The sequence below is a fragment of the Elaeis guineensis genome, chromosome 7 (assembly GCF_000442705.2).
Source record: "Elaeis guineensis isolate ETL-2024a chromosome 7, EG11, whole genome shotgun sequence".
In the NCBI taxonomy this organism is placed as follows: domain Eukaryota; kingdom Viridiplantae; phylum Streptophyta; class Magnoliopsida; order Arecales; family Arecaceae; genus Elaeis; species Elaeis guineensis.
This window is the reverse complement of record NC_025999.2, coordinates 78,815,647-78,842,594: the sequence shown is the minus strand read 5'-3', so window position 1 is coordinate 78,842,594 and position 26,948 is coordinate 78,815,647. Positions and strand designations below refer to the sequence as shown.

At 40.5% G+C, this 26,948-nt stretch overlaps 1 protein-coding gene across 6 annotated transcripts in view; it reads right to left on the bottom strand.

Moving 5' to 3' along the window:
- The window catches only part of LOC105033191 (cyclin-C1-1), a 45,436-nt gene that overhangs the window by 10,076 nt on the left and 8,412 nt on the right, over positions 1 to 26,948 (bottom strand). For all 6 annotated transcript variants that reach the window (XM_073261168.1, XM_073261172.1, XM_029261246.2 and 3 more), the window contains 2 exons: positions 13,892 to 14,010; positions 12,974 to 13,088 (listed from right to left, as the gene is read on the bottom strand). In XM_073261168.1, the coding sequence (XP_073117269.1) occupies positions 12,974 to 13,088; positions 13,892 to 14,010 (234 nt within the window). The remainder of the gene's footprint in view (positions 1 to 12,973; positions 13,089 to 13,891; positions 14,011 to 26,948) is intronic.

Below are 26,948 nucleotides of genomic sequence, written 5' to 3'. Positions count from 1 at the left end.
TGCTCTCCTCAAGATCCTGCATAGAAGTACACAAATGAGCACTAGAACCAGAGTCAAGTACCCAACTGGATGCAGAAAAACCGTAAGATTAGATTCTATAACGAGCATACCTCCAGAAGGACCATCTTTCTTGTTCTTCAGGATGGCCAGGTACTGAGGACAGTTCCGCTTCCAATGGCCGTCTGAATTGCAGTGGAAACATTTTTCTTTTCAGCAGCCTTCTTCTTCGGTTCCATCTTCTTCCTTTTCCCATCCACCTTCTGCTTCTTCGCAGACTTTTTCTTCTTTCCAAAAGACTCTTGGAAGAAGTCCGCTCCACAGTAAGGACTGAGCCTTTTGAACTCTTCAAAAAAGCTCAGCCGTAACCAACATGTTCATTAACTCAGCCAAGGTACACTGCATCTTATGCATATAGAAGTTCATAATGAACTGACCATATGCATCAGACAAGGACTGAAGGATCACATCAATCTGAAAATCCTTGTCTAAGATGATACCGAGCTTCTCAAGCTCCTCAAGGTCCTTGATCATTGTCAAACAATGATCTTGGACTGATTGCCCATCACGCATTTTAGCCTTAAAAAGTCTTTGACAAACTTGATACTTGGCTGCGCGACTTTGTTCACCAACAACTCTTATAGGTGAGCCAACATTTGGCGAGTAGTCAAAATGTTCTCATGTTGGCGCTGCAAGTCATCAGACATTGCACCCAACATGTAGTACCTTGCTTTGTTATCATCATCCGTCCACTTTTCCAAAAACGCTCTCTGTTCAGCAGTCGGACGTGCTGGCATGGTAGGTGGGTCCTGGTCCAAGACATGAGTCAATTTTTCGAAATCCAGAACAATTCTGTAGTTCCTCAACCAGTCCTTGAAATTGGATCCAGTCAATCTGTGGGTGTCTAGTATTTTGGTCAGGGGGTTGGACGCAGACATGTTTCCTGTAGAGACTTAACAGTTTCTAGTTAGATTTTGTAATCAGACTCAACCAATTTGTTTAGGGGTTTAATTTTTAAACAAATTAGGCTCCCACTATTTTCTCAGATCCCTACACTCCCTTGGTAGAGATGTGAAAATCTCCGTTATTAATGATTTTTAGTGGGTGGTGCGGTCTCACTGACTGGCTCACCACCTCACCTAACAGTTATTGGTGATGGGTCAACCGATGGGTGGACAACTCTTGTCCAATGATTCTCTAATCATGGTGCATCCAAAACTTGGTCTTTAATTCATGAAGCTCACCGTGCCCGGAATATTGCTCCAATTCTTAGTTAAGTCAAACCCACCATTTGCACAAACTAGATTCCTGATTGGGTCCCTCACCGTATCCGGAATATTGAGCCCAACCCATCCTCTAATTCGTAGCATCCAATGCCTAATGAACATGGTTACGTCTTCCCGATACAACTGAGCCACTGTATCCAGTCGAGAACAATCAACCCCGGAAAGGGCCCGCACATCCACAATGGTGGAAGACCTAGACTTAATATTTTCTTAGGGAGATTTGATTTAGGTCTCATTAAACTTGACTTGACATAGTCATAACAATTATGACTTACCTAGTGGCATGGGTTAGCTCGAATTGTTAGCCACCTCTAATCAGAACTGGGTCGACACATATGGCCAGGTAAGTGAGACCGGTGGGAGGGATATGCCATTAACTTGACAAGAATGCATTCGAGTCGAGTAGCTCCCAATTAAAAACCATTCGGTCGAATCTGCCCAACTTATCTTAGACACCAAATTGTCAAACCAGAACCAATTGGGTTAGCCTACAATCCAAGCTCTAACCACTGAGCTAAATTAGATCTTAACTTGATTGAGTCACATATGAATGTGATTTGACCTTAACCTAGACTTAATCCTATTAGACTGGTCAATTATTAGCTTTCATGATCCCACCTAACCAACTTTTGATTCGGTTTGATCAACCGCTAGACCTAATTGAGCTACCCAAGCCCAAACCCAATTTTATAAAAATGACTTAGATCTCAAATTCTCAATTTTAGACCTAATTTAATTTCATAAGCTTAATTCATTAATTAAGTCTTGGGTTCATAAACAAAACATGTAAAATAAATCCTAGGGTTTCAAGATCTAGGGTTTTGCAGAAAAGTAAGTTTGATTTTTATTAAGGATGAACGCGCAGCACCCCTACACGTCATAAGAACACCCATTAAATGGGAGGAGAGAGCCTTTAAACCCTACTTTATTCTTATGACCGGACGGCCATGAGAAACACCTTAATCAAAAATATAAATTTAACTACAAAACTAGTTAGATCTAAATTTACATATCACATATACAATTTAAGATCTAACTAATACATGCTTTGCATACATCTCATGTATCAAAAAATTGATCTAATTAACATGCTTTCAGATTTAATACATCACATGTAACATCTGAAAAATAAAATTTAAATTGAACTATTCAACATAAAATTTATTCTAGACAGTTACTAGAACAATTCTATAACTAGTCTAGGCATGCAACAGATCAATCTTATATATTATCCAAATTTTTATTTTCTATTTTTGATCTGAATATATAACATTTATATCATCAAAATCAGAGAATAAATTAGATCTAAATTATATTTTAATCTCATTAGAACATAAACTTACAAGACTATTCATAGATCAAACTATTCCTAGTCTAGTCATGCATCTCATGCATATTAGATCTTCTCAGATTTAATTTTAAATATTTTGATTTCAGATCCTATCACATCTGATGTGACATCTGAAATCCTTTAATATCAGATAAATTAAAATTAAAATCAGATCTAAATTAGATCTGAAACTGAGCCATCAACCTGGCTCTGATACCAGTTGAAGGAAAAACCGTCTTTTTCTTTGTAGGATCTTCCAGATTTCATCAAATCTGGGACGGAATAATTTTAAAAAATTTTATCCTACATTTATTTCAGATCTAAATCTCTAGATCTAATTTTATTATCTGATATTAATTCTAAAATAAATCTAAAAAATGAGGAAACATGAAATACCTCAAGGGTAATCTGATTACCCTGTAGATGATCGCAACAAGCCTGAGGTTCTGATTTAGCCACGCAATCGCCTGGCCTCTACCAGTATCCACTCGGGCAGGATCTAGATCGTCTTCTCCTCGCGAATCTCTGCTCCAAAAATCAGAACTAAATCTGATTAGAAAGATCTTCAAAAGTCTTCCTAAAGTTGGAGCAGCAGCCTGTCGAAGAAGTCCAGCAGCCTTCCTGTTCAAGGCGTCACCATGCCTTGATCCTTCACCAGATGGACGCCCAACCTTTTGGGCGTGAAGAGGGGAGAGAGAGCACCAGGGAGGATATGGAAAAGAGGGGTGGCTGGCTTTTGCTGGGTAGGGAGCAGAATCTCTAAACCCTAGGCACAGACAGGGTTTATATAGACTCTACTGCACTGCGCAGTGCCACATCATTCGACCAATCAGAAAATTCCAATAAATCCAGAAAAATTCTGATTGGTGGAGTGATGTCATCTGATCACATCAGATAAGAACTCCACTCTCTCTCCTATGTTGGCGCCATCTTTGGATAAGCACAAGGGAGGTGGCGCCCAAAAGTCCATGTTGATCAAGACTCTCCATGCTTATCCACTTGGGGCGCCCACTTAATCCAATTGGACTCACGCCATAATCTGATTATGGCATCCAATTTAATGTGGATTTGGCATGTGGACACTCCACAAAAATCCTCCAATGAGCTCTTGCCAAGTGGCCTTCAGTTTAAGACCCATATGTCAACATTTGACAGATGTCCTAAAATGAAAATGACAGGTGACAGGAATTAACAGGTGTTGTCTTAAATTCATCTCATGAATTAAGACAAGGCTTTTCTGAGCTGGACAAGCTTCATTTAGACTGAGAGAAACCTTCTCAAAGTTCTCTGGGTGAGTCAAATCACATTTGGCTCAATCGAGATAGAAAAAATTATACGAGGAGAAAGTTAGGCTCAATGGTGTGCTAGCACGATTTCCTTGAACCTAATTGGATCTAATCCAAATCAATCGAACTGGACTAGCTTGATTGATGACATCCAGACCCTAACTCTTGTTTGTGTGATCCAGTTAGGTTCATTTTCGTATGATAATGAGACATGTCGTGATCTCATCATCGACATCATCGAAACTCCTTTCGATGGACCAGAACTCTTCTGATTCAGACAATTTAGAATGATCGATCATCAATATCATTCTAATTGCTCTCAAAATCCACAAGTAACACCTAGCAGTATATGGTGGCAACCCATCAGAAATGAAGACGAATCTCTCTGTGCAGCTACCTGTGTGATTGAGTTCCTCTATCATGAGTCCCGACTGAATTAGGGTTAAGGTAACTCGTCAAACCCAACATCAGTCATATGAGTTAATCGATCGATCCGAGTCCGATGTGAAATCCTAATGGAAAACTCTTCCATTATTTCACTCTGCCATGGTCACGAGCTTAAGGACTCGATCTTTCGATCATCATAGGACTATCATCTACCGAGGTTGATAGATCCCATCTTGGTCGATCTGATTCCTACAATGAATATGCTACAGCCAACATACACCTCAGGGTTCTGAATGGCTAGGAGATCAAGTTATGGTATAGTCAAACTATAACACACTCAAGGTAAACTGTCGATGCACCTCAGATCAAAGAACTAGACACACAGCTACAGCATCGAGCTAGTCATCGACGAGAAGGTAGACTTCCTTATGACTGCTCGAGGTGGTCACGCTCAGTACTCTAGTTCTCAACGAATATCTGTACTCTCGCTCTGGTGTCTTCACACCATAGACTCAAGATACATCTACCCTAAGGAAACGATCGTACACCAACCTTCCGGATCGATCACTATCCTCGTGATGATCCTATGATCAGGAGCTGTTTATGAGTTAGTTATGTAAATTCATGCCTTAAATTTTTAACTCTTGAAAATACGAATTAACATTCCTACTAACTCAAAGGACGTATCACAAACACAATGTGATAGTAGATAACTCTTTTATTTATTTATAGTCAAAATTACAAATTTGTCCTTATATTTATACAGGAATGTGTCAGCCAACCTGACATCTAGGACACACATCTAACAAGTTCTTCCTTTGATAATAACCTAAACTCATAGCAGATAGCATGCTTGTAAAGGAGACTATAATTGATGCTGATATTGAAGTGACAAAGGATTGCTTTTTATATTGCCATGCTATCTTAGGATCTCTGCAACAGAATTTGACCACAGGACATGGGATTTCATGGTTCTTCGGATGCTTGAGTTTCCAGTTCCTTTGGTTTTTGATATGAGAAAAACAAGAATATGAGATATCAAATCTCATCTTCACACTCATTACCACTGTCATTACTCATTAGACAGTTAACAGTTGTAAAGAGATCAGGTTTAAGTCTTAATCATTCGCATGACAAGCACAACTCCAACTAGGTCAATGGTGTCATATCAAGACTGTTTTGGATTTTTACTTATCTGAGTATTGTTCAGTATTGAACATGAGCGGTCAATATGGCGAAGGCATTAAATTATGCCTCTATCTTCATTCTTTAACCAACCATTCTGACTGGCGGAACTGACTTCCAGGTTCCAGCAATACATGAATTTTCAGGAAACTACCAAGCATTTTTCAAAAACGGACTATTTGAGACTAGCCTTGCATTACCCCTCATATTGAGGCACTCCAAAAACACCATGAGGTAGAAGAGATTTCTATAATGAGGTGTAGCTTATCAGATAAAGAAAATTAATTTGAACCATGCCTTGATAGGTTGGCTTTGATCATTTCTACAGCTAATAAAAGGGAAAAGAGGGATCTTTTTTATAGTTTTGCATGACACTGAGTGGAATTAGATCCAAACTTAAAAATGCTATGTGTCACCACACATTAACTATTAATAATTCTGCAGATGTAACATGTGGAATATCTGATCCTTCCGGAACAAGTGAAATCACAAAGCCACATGTTTGTTTTCATATTATTTTTCTTAGATTTCTAAACCTTTAAAACATGTACATAATGCCCTAGTTCAAACATCTCACCTTATACCTCTGCTATTTTAACATTACCAAGAGTATGAATCATGTACGTAATTGACCCTAGCAATGTTTTAAATCTCATGGGATGGAGGCATCTCAATCTTCGCCCGGAATGGAATGCCCCGCATCCTGCCCCATCCCGATCAGGCATCCCGATACATGCTTGGGGCGCCCTTACGCACGCGCGTGCGCACATGTGTGTGTGTGTGTGTGTGTATATATATATGAATTTATCTTGAAGTTTTACTGATCTATTTATTGTTTAAATATATTTGAACTTCAAAAATAATATATTTATAATAGATCGGTCCTATTTAATACTAACAGTATGATGCATTATGATCTTTCAGGTTATTGCAAATCTTTGCTTGATCTCTCATAATTAACGCAAGTACGAGTACTTGATAAAGTAAAAATATCGAAGTTTGATGAAAAAGTTGCAATTCATACTACTTGAGCTTAGTCATTTGTACATGCTAATAATTTCAATATTACACAAAATAGATTCATCAGTTTAAGATAAACATATCAAATTTACTACTAATTTCAGGTGAAATGCCTATGAAGCTCATAAACATCTGGGTCTTGCTCATAATCGAGGCCTTGCATATGATGCCAATTTTGATATGGAGCCTATCCTTATTGCTCATCTTGTATTTGATATTGTTCAGGATAGTCCTCTTGATAGTACATTAGGTAAGAGACTATCCATTCTTGATTAGAATAATGAGAGATAATACAATACTGTGGCCCAAAAATGTATTCATATAATAATGAATACTGCATATAAGAATACTCCTCGAGATATGACTATTGGAAGTATACATTTAAATCTCATAGAAAGAGAAGGGCCATGATATGCACTTTGGCTATTTGATGCTCCGACAGATCCTCCGTTGATTGACGATGATGATAACCTAACTTGCTTAGACTCCAATCTACTTCTCAAAACATCTTACTCCATCCATGCCACAAACTCCAGATATCCCCAACATCGACGTTCCTTAGTTATTCTCAGCTCTTCATGAAAATGATCCAAAACATTTGCAGTGTGTATGCCACTCCTGCAACAATTCTTCCTCTCCTTCTATAGGCCAGCAACTGCTTGTCCTGATATCTAGATCTGGGTCTGGCTCCATGATCCTGATCCTACGTAGCATGAGTGAAATACGCTTCTTCAGTAAAAAAACTGATCTCATATGTTTCACCACCCCCTCCATCCTAACTATTATGATCATCAGATCTATCATCACTCTTGCTATCATTATCATCATCGCTATTATCACGAGATGATCTAAGCAATCTAGAATCTAAGGCTTCGGTGTCTCATTATCACCATCTCGAACCTACACATCATCAATTGCCTGTAGTGCATCAATTATTACCTTTCCTTTAATTTAGATATTCCACATCTCTCCTCAACTGCAACTCTCTAGCTCCCTTCAAGCTCTGACTGGCCTTTACTTGTTGACTTACCCTACCTCCACTACTGGTCCCAATGATCTAGCTATCTTTGAAGATCCTTGTTTAAAGTCTTGAGCTGAACATTCCGTGATCAAATCGTTGATCAAAATCCTCAAATTGTCTACTACCTGATCCATCCTCATCTCCACCAGTATCTCACATTCCACTTTGAATGGAGGATAAATGAGAGGCTGCCCATCGATCCACATCTTGTATCCCTGCCTCATGTGCTATTGTTTTGCATGATCGGAGAGGATCTCCTGACTCATCCAACATCAGTGGGTCCCATGCTTCCTGATCTATAATCCAGCTCAGCATAGCATCCTCATCATGGACAGTCCTCCTCAATGGGTCATTTTGTCTGAGCTCTTTTCTCTTGTTGACATACTTGAGCTTCAACCTCATATTATAATGGATAAAAATCAGATCTCTTAATCTTTGTGAGGTTAGATGATTTTTTTTTTATATAGATCAGGGCAAATGTACTTCAATTGCACTCGCATCCACCTAATGAGACAGTCTATGATAAAATTCGAATGGCAATCTTTCTTAGATTGGGTGTGGACGTGCCTTACTAGACCCACCACTCCCCTGCATTCAAATAATACATATGTATATAAATGTTTAGGTCCTCCACTATACATAAATTTAAAGATAATAAAAAATAGTCTCATAATTATACCCGATGACATTTTAGATATGGATCTATCTGCTCATTCTCCAAAGCTCTTTCTTCTCTTGAAAAACTTTCCCTACTAATCAATATAGACTTCTCATTGAAGGTCATTTAATTTTAATAAATTAATATAATTCAAAAAAATACCTACAATCCTACTACGATAGGTATCTACTCTTTTATTACCTCACTTATAGCTTCTGCATCAACTTTAGATCACTTTCTAGCCAATATACTATATTCCTCAAGGCCATCAGAAGCTCCTCGTCCAAGGCAATATCATGGTCATACTAATATTTAGGATTTAAATAGTAAGCTATACGAAAAATAAAAATAATATTGATCAATATCTGAACCATCTTTCTGTACTGTACTAATCATCGATTGAAAGTACATATTTGCTATTACCCATACTAGAATATGGCTAAAGTAAAACCAGTTAGCAATCAACCTTTTTATTTGTTTTTTCTTATCCCTATTTATATAGTCATCAATTCATGATTGCTTTGACTCTAGATCTGGATATATATAGGATCTAGATCATGGATGCTAGGACCTCTTGAGTTCTTCGACTTCTTCCCAAATGTACCGAACAATGACTTGATTGAAGATGCTTCCATCTTCATGGACTGACTCCTCTCTAATCCAGCAAACTGTAAATGTAAACATGATCTTTCTCTTACACCAACCACCACCCTTCTCAAATTGAGAGCATCCAAACTATGCTCTCTATCTCAATACCTCATGTTGCCATTGGTCTTGTCGGAAAGCCTTAATAGCCTCTTGTAGATGAGCTGCCTCTAAATCATCTAGATCAAAATAATTGTTATCATCATCCAAGTCTGCATGAACATATGATTGAAATGTTCGATGATCAAAGACTTTTCTTCGAGCTTTGGATGCTGTCTTCACCTCCTTTTCTTTCTGTAGATGCTCTCTCATCAACATTTGAACCTCTACAAGTTTGGACACTTCTTGATATCAGTGAAGCCACCCACCAAGTGTTGCTTTAATCAGATGACTCCACCTCCTCTATTTTCTAGTCTACAGTAATTATATTTTCATTAATATCGATCCTTCTCCGATTTTTCAAAATGCCACCCAATATCCGGATCCTTCTGTCGCTTGCATTTAGGCTCCATCTAGTTTAAAAAAATTATGAGCACCTAAAAATTGGATTTAAGTTGCCTATGCTATATTCATATTTTTCCAAATTTATTATAATTTATTAATATTTTTTGTTAACTCTGGTTAAATAAAAGTTCAAAATTTATTATAATTTTAAAAATTACTTGGATATTTATATTATTTCTAGGCATTATTTTCATTAATTTTTATTTTTTTGATATTTATCTAATTAATAATCAAAATCTATTTTTATTATTTTGTATAATCACTAAAATTCATAAAAAATAACTAGAAATTAGATTTAAGTTGTATATGGTATATCCAGTTATCTATCCTTTTCTATGTTTAGGATTTGTTTTATAATTTCTTAAATATTTTTATCATTTTTAAATATTTTTATAATCAATAAAATTTATTTTAATTATTTTATATAATTATTGAAATTCATAATAAGTAATAAAAATTAGATTTAAGTTGTGTATGTCATATACAATATATGCATCCTTTTTTATGTTTTATTTTTTGTCCAACTTCTAAATATGAATTTTAGCATGTAAATTCTATCTTAAATATATGGACCAATAATAGAGTATACATATTACGATATAAGCAGAGCAGGACAATTTTCTACCTTAGCGAGAGAATAGCAGACCTTAACAGAATGTATATAAGTCAAAAAGAAGTTAAGGATCCAAACAAAATACCTAAAGCTTTGACTAGAAAATAAAGTGAAGTCTTTGATCCTAGAGTAAAGGCCCAACAGATATAATATAAAGTCCAAGATGAGCATCTAAATGCTTCTAACCAACAGCATATAAGTGTGTTGCAATAGTAAATATAAAGATATTGACACTGGATGCATATTGAAAATATTATAAGAATTGTGATATACAAGCTTCCAAGTTCAAATATTTATCAACCAACATTGAGTGGGTTTAAATACTTCTATACCAAAAATTGATCAAATTGTTGTCTTATAAATTATAATAAGTCTTACAAATTTAAATTGATTGATTTCTGTTAGGGGAATGCAAAATGAAAACTTGAGGAGGCTCTACCAAGAAAAGGTGCTCAAATTTGTGGTAAAGGTTCTAGAAAGAAGAAAGGAGTACTAAAGCTAACTAGATGGAAGTTGTGAGAAAGGAATTGAAAAAGCTTGCAATAACACCATAGGTAGCCCCTAACAAGAATAGTTGGACATTAAGAATTGGGATAAGTCTCCATGATTATAGTTATCCAAAAAAATATTTCATATGTAAAAATTATGTTAACATTGTAGATCCCAACTTTCAATGGTCCCTTATATATTTTGTTCTGAGTAAATCTCTAGTAAGACTCCTTATACATACGTTTTATATTCATGCACATGCATTTCTGTACGTATGTATCCAAGTCAATATATAGATATCATACATACTTGCATATATGGACACAGTTACTATAGATTGTAGCCCCCATTAACATGCAGTATATATAAACCCAGCATAATATAGCATTATAAAACACAATAGAACTTAATAAAATCAATCTGTTTAACTTTGGAGATCCAAAAACTTCAAAGAAGCAAATTGGAAAAGCACTTGATTCATTAAAAAAGCACAAAATACCCTTAATCTCAATATCATTATTTATATTCATCTATGCATTCTTAATTGGGCATGGGAAAATCACTGAGTCCCAACGGTTTCATTGGGAATGGTGGCTAAAGACTTGGAGTCCTGATTTGAGCAATCCTCTAAATCTTTTTCCTTCCTCCCACTTTTAAGATAGGGTATTGAGGGTGAATATTGTTTGCCCGATTTAAAAAGCAACCCCGGCCTAAGCAGCATCTAGCCACGCATGAATAGATGGATTATTATTTCAATTATGTCGAGTGTTGGCCATGCGAATTCGTCCGACAAAATTACTCTCGTGAATTCCTTTACGCATGAATGTTGGGTACGACAATCTCTTTTCATGGGAATAGCTGCATGGGCACGAATTAAGTCAAAGCTCTACCCCTTAAAACATGAGTATGATGTACATTGATATCCCACTGCATAAATAATTTTTTTTTTACAATCGAATGCCTTGACATTGTGGGCGCAAAGACCGAATAGAGTCAAGGACGCTTGTTGTGGGCGCGTCCTCCATATTGCATGCACCTGGTGCAATTGGACTGCATCAAATCCCACAGTGGATAACACGCTACGCTACCCCTTGTATTTCACCAATTCCCAATTGTGCTCTATCCACCGTGCATATGCTCCAGGATTTGCCCGGTTCACTTGAACTTGGGGCAATTTGAAGATCAACTATATCCAAAGGCTGAGCGTGAGTTACATCACGATGACACGATCAAATGGATGGTGTTGTGGGAGAAAATTCCGTACCAAAGCCCGAAGGCCGTGAGCCCTCTTTCCTTTCCCTCCGGTCCTCTCTCCGCTCTCCTCCCTCCTCCCTCTCGGCTGGCTTGGCTCCTTGTCGGAAAATCCGACGGCCTCCTTCCTCTCTCCTCCCTTCCCCTTTCTGAGTTGTCGTCTCTCTTGACGTACTCTGCTTTTAGAAAATCAGAATTTAAGGGAGAAGATCGTGATCCCTCCAACAACGATGCCAACGCCAATGCACCAACGGAAAAAGGAAAAGGTTAGTACTCCCTTCTCCTTCATTCTTCTCTCTCTCCACGATGAATGGGCTGTTCGAAGCATCATCGGCATTCAACAATGAAAGAAAAAATTAAGGCATGATCGGGATGACTGTACCGGCACTTGATCTGGCAGGGATGAAGTCGGGACGGCCGAGACAGAGGCTGGAAATACATTTCAGGGTCCCACACCCATCCCTGTGCCGAAATCTCAAAGGAATGGGATGGGACAGCCCCCATCCCACCGGAACTTAAATCGTTAGACCTTAGGTCTATTACAACTATTAAATATATGCAACAGTTACTTTGGATACCATGATAATTTGTAAAGATGTAATAAGCATTTGATTTGAGATGAGGTAGATATATAGATAACCTTATTTGTATATTTTGTTGTATACATCATATTGCACTTGGATGTTACCGGTCGTTTTACTCACTTATAGCTATTGTGCTAGAGCCTTTAAGTCATTCATTAATGACTTGTTTGTTCTTTACACTTTGAGCTTTAGATCTTCTTTTCAGTTTCATCTAGTGCTACAAACTGATTGTGATGATAGTCTCCAAAGTAGGCAAACTGCCAAATGCCATCACTGCTTTTCCGTATAAGATATCATGTGTCTCTAGATTAGAAAAAATATATCTTCCTATGGTATTCTGTTGTATTGTTTGCAAAAGCTTAGCACAATAGTAGTCCAATAGTCTGTAGTCTGTACAGGTCCCAAGCATCATTGATAAGAATATATATGTGATATTCATATGAACCAATACCAAAAGCCACAAAAAGAAAGATTCTTAAAATGATTAACAGAAATACAGAATAGGTGCATCATGAAAGACCATAAATTAAATATAAGTTTGAAAATTGAGAAGATAATAACTGGCTCAAGATTGTACTATTATGTTTACTCTGACAAAGTTTTATAACTACAGAATTTTCACATAGAAGTTAAAGATAATGACATTCGAATTCACCTAATACTAATTCAATTTAGGAAAAAATACAACTTGTAATGATTGGGAAAAAAAAAACTTACTGAAGTAGCGGCCGATAAGGATGATAAACAACTAAATAATAGTCAAGGGCTTCTAGAAGCTTCATTTCCATTTCAAGAATGTCCTTGATTTCGAAGCGGTACTTTTCATCCGAACCTGTCATGTGTAACTTGAATAATGGTACTAGCATATATAATGCATGCAGTGGCAGAACCAAGATTTTCTCAGGGGGATGATGGTAATAACTAATAGTTTGCAAATATATTTTCAAATCAAGTTGTTAAAGTCATAGTTTTAAATCCAGTGGAATGAGGCTGTCTCAGTTTTCCCATATAACAGGATGCACCGCCATCCTATCCTGTCCCAACATTTGGTATAGGGGACATCTCAAGGTGTGCCAATCCAGATGTTGGGACAATGGTGGGACAGTCCTGTCCCAACAAGTATAATGGCATCCTGTCATGAAGTCCCATGGGATGTCCAACCGAAACTTGAATCCTTAGTTGAAGTTTTAAAGAACTAAATTGGTCACCTAACTCATCTACACAGTGCAAATGCCCCACAAATTTGCATATATCAACTTAGCATTGTAATAGAAATTAGCTTGTAGATCATAAAAGTCCCCCTACTAAATGAGTCTATTTAGGAGAAGATAATGGTGGATAGCAAAATAATATGCAACCAACAGCTGTAATTATGTTGAGACATTTTCAAAAAAAAACACATTTCTGTAAATTAAACCTATGTAAGTTGCCAATTTAAGACATATTTGTAGATTATTGTCAAACAAGCTCTTAAAGTAATCCAACAAAGCAGGACTTCACAAATAACAACATATGCGCACCCCCCCCCTCCTCAACCAAAAAAAAGGGAAAAGAAAAAATAAGCTCCGCCACTGAATACATGTAAAGATCATGGTCGCCTCAAAAATAATAAGCATAGTAAAGATAAGTAGTTACACATTTTTTTAATGTAAAAGACAAGAAGTCTGGCCTGCACTGTGCTCTCCTCTGCCTTGGATGCAAGGTACAAGCACGTAGGAGCAACCAAACGTGGGTCATATTCTGTCATGCTCTTCCTGCAATCAGAATGTTACTAGTAAATATAACCTGGAAATATTGTGTGATGAATGTATATTGGAGAACCTGAAGAAACATATCCTAAATTGCAAGAGCTAGAGTTAGAGAAACAAGATGAATAAGTACAAACAATTCATCAAGAAGAATGGAACAATATAAAGAATAACCTAGAAAAAAGAAGCTAAACATGGTATACAAATACAGTTAGCTGAAATAAAAATGTGGCAAAATATATAATTACTCCTTAGTACTAATAACAGATCGGAACTAATATCTAAGACATCAAAACTGACCAAAAAAAGAGATTAGAAACATTATGCAAGAAAATGTACATTCAGTGGCAAAAGAAACATACCCTAGGTTGCAATATCCACAATTAGAGAACCAAGACTTCTAAGAACAATTCATCAAGGAGAACAGAATAATGTAATGAATAATCTACTCCAAGAGAAACTATGTGACTATGTTGCATCACAAGTACTGTATTCTAAGCACGGTCAAGTGTCAATGGGAGTTGGCATGGATAGTCTCTGCTGTATGGTCAAGGAAGACTACCTAGGCAACAGCAGTTTAGTTTTTGTTGAGAATTTTGGCCACACTGACCCTAGGGCAGGCACTTATGGCCAATCACTACATGCTGCTCATTTCTTGACTCCTATACAAGTCAATTTTCCCAAAAAAGCTAAGTTCTAAATTTGAAACCATAAATTTGCCTATCACAATAATGAAGGTTTTTGATCAAAAATTAAGTGTCAAGTTTCTTTCCTATTCAGAGTTTCAAAAACTTTACAAGTTATGCAAATGAGGCCTTGAACAACAATGCCTTAAACTACTGTTCTGATGCGGCTAGTCAGTTGAAGTAAAAAAAGCATATTAAATTGCCTATAATCAGAAAAGCAACAATGCTTATTTTTTGTGCAAAGATGATCTCAAAGTGGAGTCGGCAACCTCTTCGTACCCAGTGTGATCCAAATTAGCCAATATTGATGATACTAGAACCCATCCTTTTAAAATTTTTCATCTTCTAGCCGCTGACTACAATTGAGGCATGGAAACTTATTATCAGACCTTGACTAGATAGAATTAGTCGAAGGGAAGTCCAGTGTCACTATTTTTATTATTGGTCAACTGTAAAGATAAAATTGATTAAGCTGTACAGACACTATACAAACTCTGACTGCAAATGCAATCTTAATAGTCCCTTTTATGATTAATTCCTGCATATCTTTTGTTGCCGCTGAAATTGGACCATGGTCGGAAACTGCTGGAGCGGTGACGCATCCTCCCGGAAAAAAAAACTACAAATAAGTCCTGACCGGAGTGGGCTCCGGTAGGGACCCTCCAACACTCAAGTTGGATCACAAGGAAACAGAAGAGGAGTGAAGTAGATTATGGTTGCGTATCTTGGGAGGTTCCCTGTAGGTTCTTTTGTAGGTCAAAGTTATGCAACCATCTAAAGAGATCATAAGGTGATTCAGACGCAACGTGACTAAACTTTCGGTCGAGATTGATGGGGTGGTTACTGCACCTACCCTTACCATTCCAGGATCAACTGAAAGTCATGGGTGCTTTTGAATTTTGAAATAAACGCAGGTGGCATCGGCCCTGTCTCTTTAATAGAGAGTTCGGTCTAATTTGATGGAAGCGGGTACTGAGGAGATAGAATGGCTAAGTTGGGTCTTACCTGATGAGATGAGGTCTGATGGAGTCTGGTGTATGCTTATGGCCGAAGTCTGAACTCGGCATACTCAGGTACTCCACTATCTGTCGTCTGTGTTCGAGACCAGTCGTCGTGAGGATAGGAGTAAATAATTTGATGTTGAAGTCATAAATGGCCGATCCTAAAAATTCCGCTCGAGACAATGGTCAGATCCAGGATCATCACATGCCGAAGCTAAAATTGGATACATCACCACGCTTAACAACCCATATCTAGCCATTGGCTTATGTCTTCGGTCCAAAGAGAAAATATCCCCCCAACACATGCCTCCTGCTCCCAAGTTCAATTTGAGTGAAGGGAGTACCAAAATTCTGATTGGCCGAAGATGCGTTGTCTTTTCCACGAGAGTGACGCATATGCTTCTTGGGTGGACCGAAGAGCCATTTCAAACTGCAATCATGATTAAAGGGCGATCGACAGAATCAAGAGAATGATGCACCTCATTTCCTACGCAATCATTAATTAGCCGACTGACGCCTCTCTGCTATCCATGGATTGCGCTACGTGTCAATTATCGGACAGCCAAACAGGATTCAGTATCCGAACGGTTCCGATTTTTTGTGTTTAAAAAGGAGGCGATCTCTGACTTTTTCCATACGTTTTCAGACTTTCTTTCTTTTCCTCCAAGTTTCTTTCACATATCGAGGGTTTTTCGATCTTCGGCGGTTTGCTTTCAGGCAATCATCTTCATCTCCTGAAAAATCGCCATCTTTTTTTATTGTGCCACAGCAGGTTGGTTTCTCTTCTCTCCTCTTTTTATTCTTTTTCATCTTTCTAGTTCGGTTGTTTCCTATGTTTCCAATAGCGGATTCTAGGAGCCATAGTGAAAATCGCTCTTCCGAATCACTCACTTCCTCTTCTGGGGTGTTCCTGTTAGTGGGGATGAGGAACATGGCACCCCATATTTTGCTTCAGACCAAATTAATATAAATTGGAAGTTAGGGATTTGAATTGCATTCGTGCTCAATACAAGATCCCAACTATCTTTGAATTAGTCTCCTGATCTCAGTGGTAGAATAAACACTCCTCCTGGTAGAATAAGTTTGTATGAAGAGACCTTTAAGGCTGGACTTACGCTTCCTATTCACCCTTTTGTTGTCAAGATTTTTCACTTTTTTAACCTTCTTTTGTGTTCTGTCATTCCGACTCCTTCCGTTTTATCATCGATTTTTTGGTTCTCTGTTCTAGAGCCGGGATCCAGCCCTCTCTATCCCTTTTTCACTCTTTTTACATTGTGAAGAGATATACTGGAGATTGATAGTACGTCTCCCCACCAAGAAGATTCTCTGCATTGATGAAAGGGGCTCCATCTTCTGTACATAATTGGAAGATTCGTTCTTTTTCGTTTTTGATCCCTCTGTCGAAGATTGGGGATGTCCACATTAGGGTCGGTTGAGGGATTCTGACTTCCGAATCCCAAAGCTCGGAGATGAAGATCTAGAGTACTCTGCAACCTTGAGGGGATATAGGAAACCCCCCACTAAAGAAGTTGCTATTGGAGCGGTCTCTCTTTAACGCTGGTGTTAGTACAGCCGATCCCAGAGGTGAGGAGCTCTCCATTCCTCCCCTGATGCCTCTTTTTGTTGTCTTTCGTTGATGTTGAATCTTTTCGCAGCAACGATAAAGCCTGAGGAAGCGAAGAAGTTGCTGAAGGGATCGATAAAAAGGATGGCATCTTCTTCGTCTGCTGGTATTCAGAAGAAACCCAAAGCTTCAAATAAAGTTGAAAAGGAGAGGGTTCCTTCGACTTTAACTCAAGAGGAAGCTATTTCGATTCTTCCCTCTCGAAGCTAGTTTTCGAAATCTGCTATGCTCCCTGCCCCCCAAGTTGGCTCTTTATTGGCGAGTTGGATTCTGCTGGAGAACTGATGGATCAGGAACAAGGTCAGAGTTCATCCACCGCCAAAAGGTTTTTGATAGTTGGAAAAACTCCAACCGTGCTTTTAAAGGTATGCTCCTCAATGATAGTCTAAAGGAGACCAAGAAAGAAGATAGTGCGAAACAGCAGAGGCAGATGATCTTCGCTTTTGTGAAGGTGAATCTGCTTCTATTTCTCTTTTCCTTTTTTTTTTTTGCTCACTTCCTGTCTTATGAATGTAGACAGGGCACTATGCGGCGACCATCATTACAAAGATGAATGATGCTAAAAAGGAACTGACTGAAGTAGATAAGAAATGCAAGTCGACCGAAGCTGCAGAGGCCAAGGCCAAATCGAAGGTAGAAGCGGTAGAAGCTGAGGTTGCTAAGTTGAAAAATAAGTTGAAAGAAATTGAAGCCGCACTGGCTTCGGAGAAAAAAGAGAGGTTGAAAGTGCAAGCTAAGGCCATCAATGTTGAAAGGAAGTTCCAGGAACAAGCTACCGAAGCGGAATGTGCAGCTGTAGAAGCCTTCCGCACATCCACTGAATATTCGGATGAAAAGTGTGCCTTCAGTCAAGATGCCTTTAACACCGATTTGGATATCTGCCGCAAGGAGGTGAGGGAGTGCTTCCTGAACATGGATTGGAGCTTCCCAGATCACCTAGAAGAGGAAGATGTCGTCGAAGAGACTTCAGTTGTCGAGGCGACTGGAGGACCCTCCGATGTTATCTTGTCTCCAGAGAGTGTCCCTACACTTGTCTCTACCAACATCATGATGCCTTCACAAGTGTTGGAGCAACCAGCCGTGGTTACATCTAATCCACAATCGGCCGATTCTCATGTTGAGGTTGGGCATAACTAAACTTGTATTCTTTTTTCTTTTTTCTTTCGATTGATCATGTAAAAATTAACTTTTGAATTAATGAAAGGATGAGTTTTATCTGTATTTTTAGACTTATCTGTATGTAATGCTCTTCTCAGTTAATCCGATGTGATTGTTGCGACTGTATATTCACCCAATACCGAGTTAAGCATCTTCCGACAGCCTTGCCTCTAAGAATTCGAATTGAACATCTCGAAAAAAATTTATGTCAAGCTCAGCAGGACAATGCCGAAGCCAAGGCAAAGCTTTGGAAGCTAGAGATGAGTAACGAAGTGGTGGCGATGGAGAAAAGGAACTTGCAAAAGCGCCTAAAGGAGACAAACAAAAAATACCTCTCCAAAAAATGTAGGTTGACCATCGAGCGTGATGAGATTGCAAAGTCTGCCGAAAATGCTAACTGGAACATGGGTGCAGAGAAAGCCCTTTTCAGCGAGCAGCTGCAAGAAGCCCGAAATGAGATTATAAGGTTGAAATATCAGCTTGCTTCATGTAAGATCGGTGATGAAGCCAAGCAAAAAACTGATAAGCTCAAAGAAGAACTTTATTCGGCTAAGGGCGAGATAAGAAATCTTTATCGCTATTGGATGCAAAGAGGTCAACAATTGATGATATTCGAAGTGAACTTGTCAAGACCAGGAGAACGATTGTTGACCTCTCTGGAGCCCTTCATAAGGACAGATCCGCATTAACCAAACTTCGAATTCAGCTTGCGAAGAAGATGACTGCGATCGAACATGCTAAAGCCACCGTCAAGTTATTGGAGGATCAACTTGCTTTGACATTGCGCGATATGACCATCGCAATTGACGATATATCAGCTCAAGCGATGGATCTCGGCTTTAAAAAATGTCGAAGCTTAATTAGAAGGCTTTTTTCAAAAGTTGATTCCCATCTTCTAGCTTCAGACCTAAGGGGAACATCGAGCGTCGAAGCTCCACTAGCCAAGGATTGATCTTTTAACCCATGTGTCTTCTCCTTTTGTCTTTTTGTAGTCATCTATCTTATAACTATTGTAAGGAATTGATTGATAAGGAATAAAATTCGGAGCTTCGGCATTTTGGAAGTTCACTATCTTGCGAATGGGACTTAGAGTTTGAATGAATTGTTTTTACATTGGGACGGCTCGCCATGGCATCCATAGAGTAGCTATGTCTTTAGGTTTGGCTTGGTGTTTTGCCCAAGTCGATGGCTTGAGGGTTCTCTTGGGCTAGTCCTCCGAAGGCCCCCCCTCTTTTTTTATTTTTTTTAACCTTTGCTTCCTGACCAATCGAGGTCTTCATGGGCATTACCTTTGCTGAAAAGCAAGGCCTTTGTGGATCCTTGTAGGTTAACCCCACTTCTCGAACTGACAGGGCCTTGGCGAGCATTGACCCGCTGAAGAGCCGGTTTGGCTTTTGGGGGTCCTTATAGGTTAACCCCAATTTCTCCTAATTACTAAGGTCTTCATGGGCATCACCCGCTAAAAAGAAGATTCAGCATTCGGGGGTCCTCAAGGGTTAGCCCCTGCTTTTTAGTAATGGAGGATTCTACTATTCGTTGGGAGAAGAATCGCCACGACTAATCAGACGTCTTCTTGAAATTGAAACGTCTATTCATGGCATACTTTGGGACTCCTGCTGCCATAATGGCTGGCGGAATTTTTCAAGAAAATCAGCTGATGGTCTTCTCCAAACCAGTTTTTGGTCGCCACGTGGTAAATCAGGATGGCTTTCGAAGCGCTCCGTCGACTCCGCTCTGATAAGAGGAAGACGTAGTAAATGATGGCGTCAGTTGAAATTTTAAAACACAGCACGTGGGGGATCCAGATTGGTTCTCGTGTGGGCGCACTTTCATTTGGATTTTCTATAAATCACTCCTTTCTATCGCTGGTGTACCCACAAACTCTTTCCTTCCTCTTATTTCTCCTTCCCATTTCCTTGCAACCATAGAGCCTACTCCTCATCAGGTCAAAGAGGCTGCGAAGAAGAAGACGGAGTTCCTTCGAGGGAAGGATTCCGCCAAGAAGGCAAGAACAGCACCCAACGTGCCTCCTTCGAGGACTCCTGGTGAAGGGTCCTCCACTAGTGTGATGCTCCGCCTAAGGACTGCTGAGGAGGCCTTCACAGAAGCCCACCTCCACTGTATAGCTGAACTCAAGGCCTCAGAGGCCTTCAAGGAGGAGCTTTTCGATGCCTCCGCGATCGGGTTCATGTAGGGCTTTGAGGATTGCAAGGCCTGCATCAAATACTTGATGCCGCAACTGGACCTGCACCGCCTTCACCCCGAAAATAATGATGAGGAGGCTAGGGCATTTTCTTCAGATAAGAATTAGTCCTTGTCTTGGATCTTGACCTTGATACGGCCAAAGAATCGTGGTTCCGGAGGAGTCCCAATTTCTTTTTTTTTTATGTTTCTGCTTTTGTTTCTGTCCATTTCCTTCCGTTTGTACATGTTTGCAGTAATAAAAAAGCGAATGTTTATGCGTACCTTTCTTGCGTTTTTTGTTTCTTCCTAGCATTCTTTTTTTTTATTTACTGCCTTCGTAACATACTAGTTAGTTAGTCCTCAAGGAGAATTCATCTCATCAAAATAATATCAGAAAATAAGGACGATAACAATATTTTTAAAGAAGAATATAATATTCAATAGGTGAATAACAACATCACCAGTAATACATCCGTAAGTTATTAGAATTCCATGACCGAGACAGAAGTGTCCCGTCCAATTGCTTGAGACGATAAGTTCCTGGGCGGATTACTTTGTCTATTTGGTTGGGGCCATTCCAATTGAGACTTAATTTTCCACACTCTGACTGAGAGACTTCGGCTCGCCGCAGGACCAAATCTCCAACTTTAAAACTCTTTACCTCGGATGCGAGAATTGTAGTACCGCACCACCTTCTGTCGATAGACCGCTATTCTCACACTTGCCTTCTCACAGATTTCCTCGAGCAGATCCAAATTTGCACGAGCCATTCTGTATTGCTTCGATCATCGTAATTTTCAATCCGATGTGAGGAGAGTTCGATTTCTATGAGGATGACAGCTTCAGTTCTAAAGGAGAGATTAAAGGGAGTCTCCCCTGTCGGAGTTCTTTGGGTGGTTCAGTAGGCCCATAGGATATTATACAACTTATCAACCCATAGGATATTTCTATAACAATCACTCGAGGGAGATCAAATCTGTAAATAATAGCCTTCCAAATAAAGCCTGTTATTTTGGCTTCGGTAATCTTGGCAAAGGGCTCAGCTTCCATCCATTTAGCAAAATAATCAATAGCCATTAGCAAGAATTTTCTTTAGCTTGATGCTGGCGAGAAAGGACCTAAGATGTCCACTGAGCAAACAGCCAAGGGGCAGCAATTGGAGTGAGCGGCACGGATGGCAGATGTTGAACATTGGCATTCCATTGGCATCGATCGCACCGTTTGACGAAGTCAGCTGCTTCATTTTGCATCTTAGGCCAGTAATATCCTTATTGAAGTAGTTTATATGCTAGAAACTTTCCAACCAGGTGATTGCTGCACATTCCTTCGTGCACTTCTTTAATGGGATATTCAACTTCGAAAGCACGAAGACACCTTAAAAGAACGGCAAAGAGAAGAATCACTTGTAGAGTCTTCCATTGTAGAAGATGTAACATGAAGCTTGAAATTTAATCTTTCTGACTTCTTTTGAATCTGCAGACAGCATTCCATCCCTTAGGAAGCGAATAAAAGGGTCCATCGAGCAGAGCTCGTCATCGACTTGTACAACTTAGGCCAGATTTTCTATGTTTGACCTCTCCAGAATCTCGAAGAATGATTGTCGTGGAAGATCACTTGATGTAAGGGTTGCCAATTTCGAAAGCAAATCGGCCTTTGAATTTCGGCCCAAAGTACTTGTTGAATGTCAAAGTCAGGAAGTTCTGATGTCAGATCTTTCACCTTCTGTAGGTATTTTTTCATATTTTCCTCCCGGGCTTTGAAGTCTCCTCTTACTTATCCTGCTACCAGCTAGGAATCTATGCAGATTTTTAATCTTGACACTTCAAGTTCCTTGATGATCCTTAGTCCCACCAGAAGTGCCTCATACTCTGCTTCATTGTTTGTAGCAGAAAAACTAAACCAGTGAATCCCTCGGGTCCAAGCAGTGGTAATCGGGCTCTCGATCCAGTGGCATTTGACGAACCATCTACGTATATCACCTAGGAACTTCCCAATTTCGATGACTCCGACTCTTCAACTAATCTTCCTGAATGGATTCGGGCATCTCCAGGTCATCTGAGATGGTGCACTCTACAATGAAGTCCGTCAGGATTTGAGTTTTGATGGAAGACCAAGATCAAAATTGAATTGCAAATTCTGCAAGCTCAATGGCCCATTTCTCCAGCCGCCCAAAAGTGTCAGGACGATGCAGAACAACTTTCAGTGGCTGGTCCGTCAATACTGCAATTGGATGTGTATGAAAATATGGCCGAAGTTTTATGGCTGTGATAGTGCGAAGATCAGCTTTTTCAATTTCGTGTATCTAGTCCCCGCATCATGCAAGACTCGACTAATGTGGTAGATTGGCTTCTGGACATTATTCTGCTAATGGACCAACACAGCACTTATGCCACTAGAGACACCACCAAGTATAGATAGAGCTCCTCACCGATGTTTGGCTTACTAAGGAGCCGTGCCGAACATAAATATTGCTTTAATTCTTCAAAGGCTTGCTGGCATTCACCAGTCCATTGAAAATTCTTTGGCTGCTTCAATGTCTGAAAAAATGAAAGGCAGCGTTCAGTCCAAGGTTTGCCATACCGTACCAAACCGGCCGTACACCCCATCTCGTACCGGACCGATGGAGAACCGACACGATTCGGCCGGTAAAATTGGTACACCGGCGGTACCGAAGAAAAAAGAACGAAAAGTGAGAAAGAGAGAGAGAGGGGAGGGGAGGGAGGTGGGAGCCGACGATGGCCGGCTGCGGCCGTCGGAGGGCTTCCGAGCCCCGTATCGCCCGATAGAGCTTTCAAGAGAGCAAAAAAGAGTGAGAGAGCGCTCGAAGGGGAGCGGAGAACCTACCGGACGGACGGTGCCTCTGTTGCGGGGCTCTCAGTGGCCGGCGAGCCGACGCCGACGGTCTGAGGACGGTCGAGCGGGCGGAGCCCCTCTGCGGCTCCGCCCCCTTCTTTTTCGAAACAGACGTTGTCTGTTTCAATTTTTTCTTTTTTTTTGTTTTAAACTTATGAAATCGGCAACTGGATTGCCGACTTAAGATTTTTTTAAAAAAAAAATAAAAATCGTGAAGCCGGCAAATCATTTGCCGCCTTCACTTAAAATCTTATTTTTTAAAAAATTTGCGAAACAGGGGCATCGCCCCTGTTTCACGCTTGCGGCGCCGCGCGCGTGGACTGCGCCCTCCGACGGCCACGGCGGCCAGTCGGAGGCCAGCTCTTTCCCTCCCTCTTTTTTTCTTCTCTTTCTCTCTCTCTATTTCTCTCTATTTCTCTCTTTTTTTTCCGGTTCGGATCGTCGATTCGGTTCAGCATACCGAAACGACCGGCGGTACCGGTTCAGCATACCTTGGTTCAGCCGATCTCGAGACAAATTTATTTAAAGCTGCCACTCGATCTGTGAAGCACTGAACTTCCTCTATGTTCCTTGAGGGACTCATTTCTAATATGGCCCGGATCTTCTCAGGGTTTGCTTCTATCCCTCGATCGAATACCATGAAGCCCAAAAACTTGCTCAATGTTACTCCAAAGATGCACTTCGTAGAATTTAACTTCATCCTGTACCTTCTTAAAGTTGTGAAGGTCTCCTCGAGATCCTCAATATGAGTCAAAGAGGTCTTGCTTTTGACAAGCATGTCGTCAACATAAACCTCCATGTTTCGGCCAATTTGATCTTTAAAGATCTTGTTTACTAGATGCTAGTAAGTCGCACCTGTATTTTTTAAACCAAAAGACATCACCTTATAACAAAAGAAATCTCGATCAGTAATAAAAGCTATTTTCTCCTCATCCTCAGGGGCCATTCGAATTTGGTTATATCCAAAAAATGCGTCCATAAAGATGAGGAACTCATGGCCTGAAGTTGCATCCACCAGATGGTCAATTGAGGGCAAGGGGTAACTATCTTTTAAGCATGCTTTATTAAGATCTGTAAAGTCGATGCAGACCCTCCACTCGCCTTCTTCATGAGGACCACATTCACGATCCAACTGGGATAGTTAGCTTCCCAGACGAAGCCTGCGTCTAACAGCTTATCCACTTCTTCAGCTATCACTTTTTGTCGCTCAAGGATGAAGCTTCTTTTCTTCTATTTAATAGGCTTGTAATTCGAATTGATGCCTAATCGATGCATCATCACCTCCGGATCGATACTGGGCATATCGATTGGTGCTTAGGCGAATACATCATCGTGAGCCTGCAAAAAGGAAATGAGTTTTTCCCTTGTTACCTAGTCGAGGTTTGACCCAATCTGGATGGTATGCTCTTTATTGCCATCTTCGAGTAGGATCATCTCCAAGTCCTCCACCAGCTTTCCTCTTTCTTCAGATAACTCGTCTGGTGTGTCGAGCCCGTAACTAGGTAGGCTTCGGATGGCCCGACCCACAAAGTGCAATGTTGTAACACTATCATGCCAAGGCCTGATCTCCACGCACTTCGCCAACTCCGGAGTTCATCGGGAACTTCATTTTCAAATGATAGGTTGATACAATAGACTGAAGTGCATTGAGTTCCGAACATCCGAGGATGGCATTGTAGGCCGAAAGCACTCGAACCACTAGAAAAGCCATCTGGATTTTAGATCGTCGAGGGGATCGCCCAGCTATTACAGGAAGAGTTATTGCCCCCTCAACCAGTACAACATCCCCTGTAAACCCCACAAGAGGGGTGTCCATCCATCCCATTCGTTCCGATGATATGCCCATTTGAGAGAAAGCATCGTAAAATAAAACATCGACTGAGCTTCCATTATCAATTAAGACGCGACGTACTTCATAATTTGCAATATTAAGAGTTACAACCATTGCATCATTATGGCAGAACGGAATCCTTTGGGCATCCTCCTCAGTAAAGGTAAGGGACTATTTAGTCTTCGGCCTTTTAGATGGTTCGGCCGCTTCCTCCATCCTTTCGCGGGTCCTCCAATTACTGCATTGATCACTCCAGCAAGAGGCCAATCCCCAGAAAGCTCCCTCTGCTGCAGTTCTGGTGGGGCTGGTAATCTCCATTACTCCTACTGGTCCTGCCGACGCCAAATGAACCAATCCAAGCGACCGCATCGGATAAGTTCTTTAATTTCATCCTGAAGCTGGATGCAAGCTTCGATGTTATCGCCATGGTCGCAATGGTAAAGACAATATTTATTGGAATTCCACCGACGAGGTTAGACCGCAACTTCGCCGCTCTTGGGATCCGATCCCTAATCTCCATAAGCACCTGGGTTTGGACGGCGTTTAAAGGGGTATAGTTGGTAAATCTCCCGAAAGGGGGCAGATGCCGATCCCTTTGATGGTTGTCCCTCTGTCGAGAGTTTCGCGAGGGAGTTCGGGATCTTCGACGTCTAGAAGGAAAGCGAGGGTGCTACTGGCTCTTTGGTGGAGACTCCAACCTTTCTTCCCTCCTGTCTTCAATAGGAATCATCGGGGGCTCGCCTTCAAATGCCTCATCTGCTCTAGCGTATTTCTCTGCTCGGGCCAGCATATCGACGAAGTCTTTGAGATAGGTCTTCTTTAAAGGATGGCGAAGACCATTCTTCTGCAATCCGCCCTTCAGGGCGGCCATCGCAATCGATTGATCTAAATTGCGGACTTCTAGTACGATCGCATTAAAATGACAGAGAGATCTAATGGACTCTCCTTCTCTCTGCTTCACATTCATCAGGGAGTCTGATCCCTTTTGCTGCCTCCGACTACTCATAAAATGGCCAACGAATAGCCGGCTCATCTAATCGAAGAAATGGATCGCTCGAGACTTTAAACTGGTGTACCAATGCCGAGCTATACTCTTCAGGATGGATGGGAAAGTACGGCCGAGGGCGGCTTCGATTGCCCCATGAATAAGCATCAAGGATTTGAAGCCTCCAAATGGTCCACACGATCGGTGATCCCATAGTTCTCGAGCTGTAGCATCTTAAAGTTCATGGAGAGTGGCTCTTGCATTATCCGATCACTGAACGGCGGATTACTATTATACCCGTTGTCACTCGCCGACGCTTGGTGACGGATCGCCGCGATCCGCTCATTCATCTCCCGCTGTTGTCGATTGATCTCTGCAGCAGTATGATTTTCAGAATATTGTGGGGGTGATCGCTGACTAGGCATTGAGTCCTGCCTAGAATGGAGATTTGGCGATCGTCGTCTTCTAGTTCGGGACTCCGAGGTCGGCTGTAATGAGTCTGTCTGCCCCACTCAGGGCTTCAAGGGGGAGTGGAGGTCGCGCTGTGGTGCTGCTGCAGGCCACTGTGGGGGAATTGCTGAAGGTGGATTCACCACTGATACTATGCTGACTGGTGCGGGTG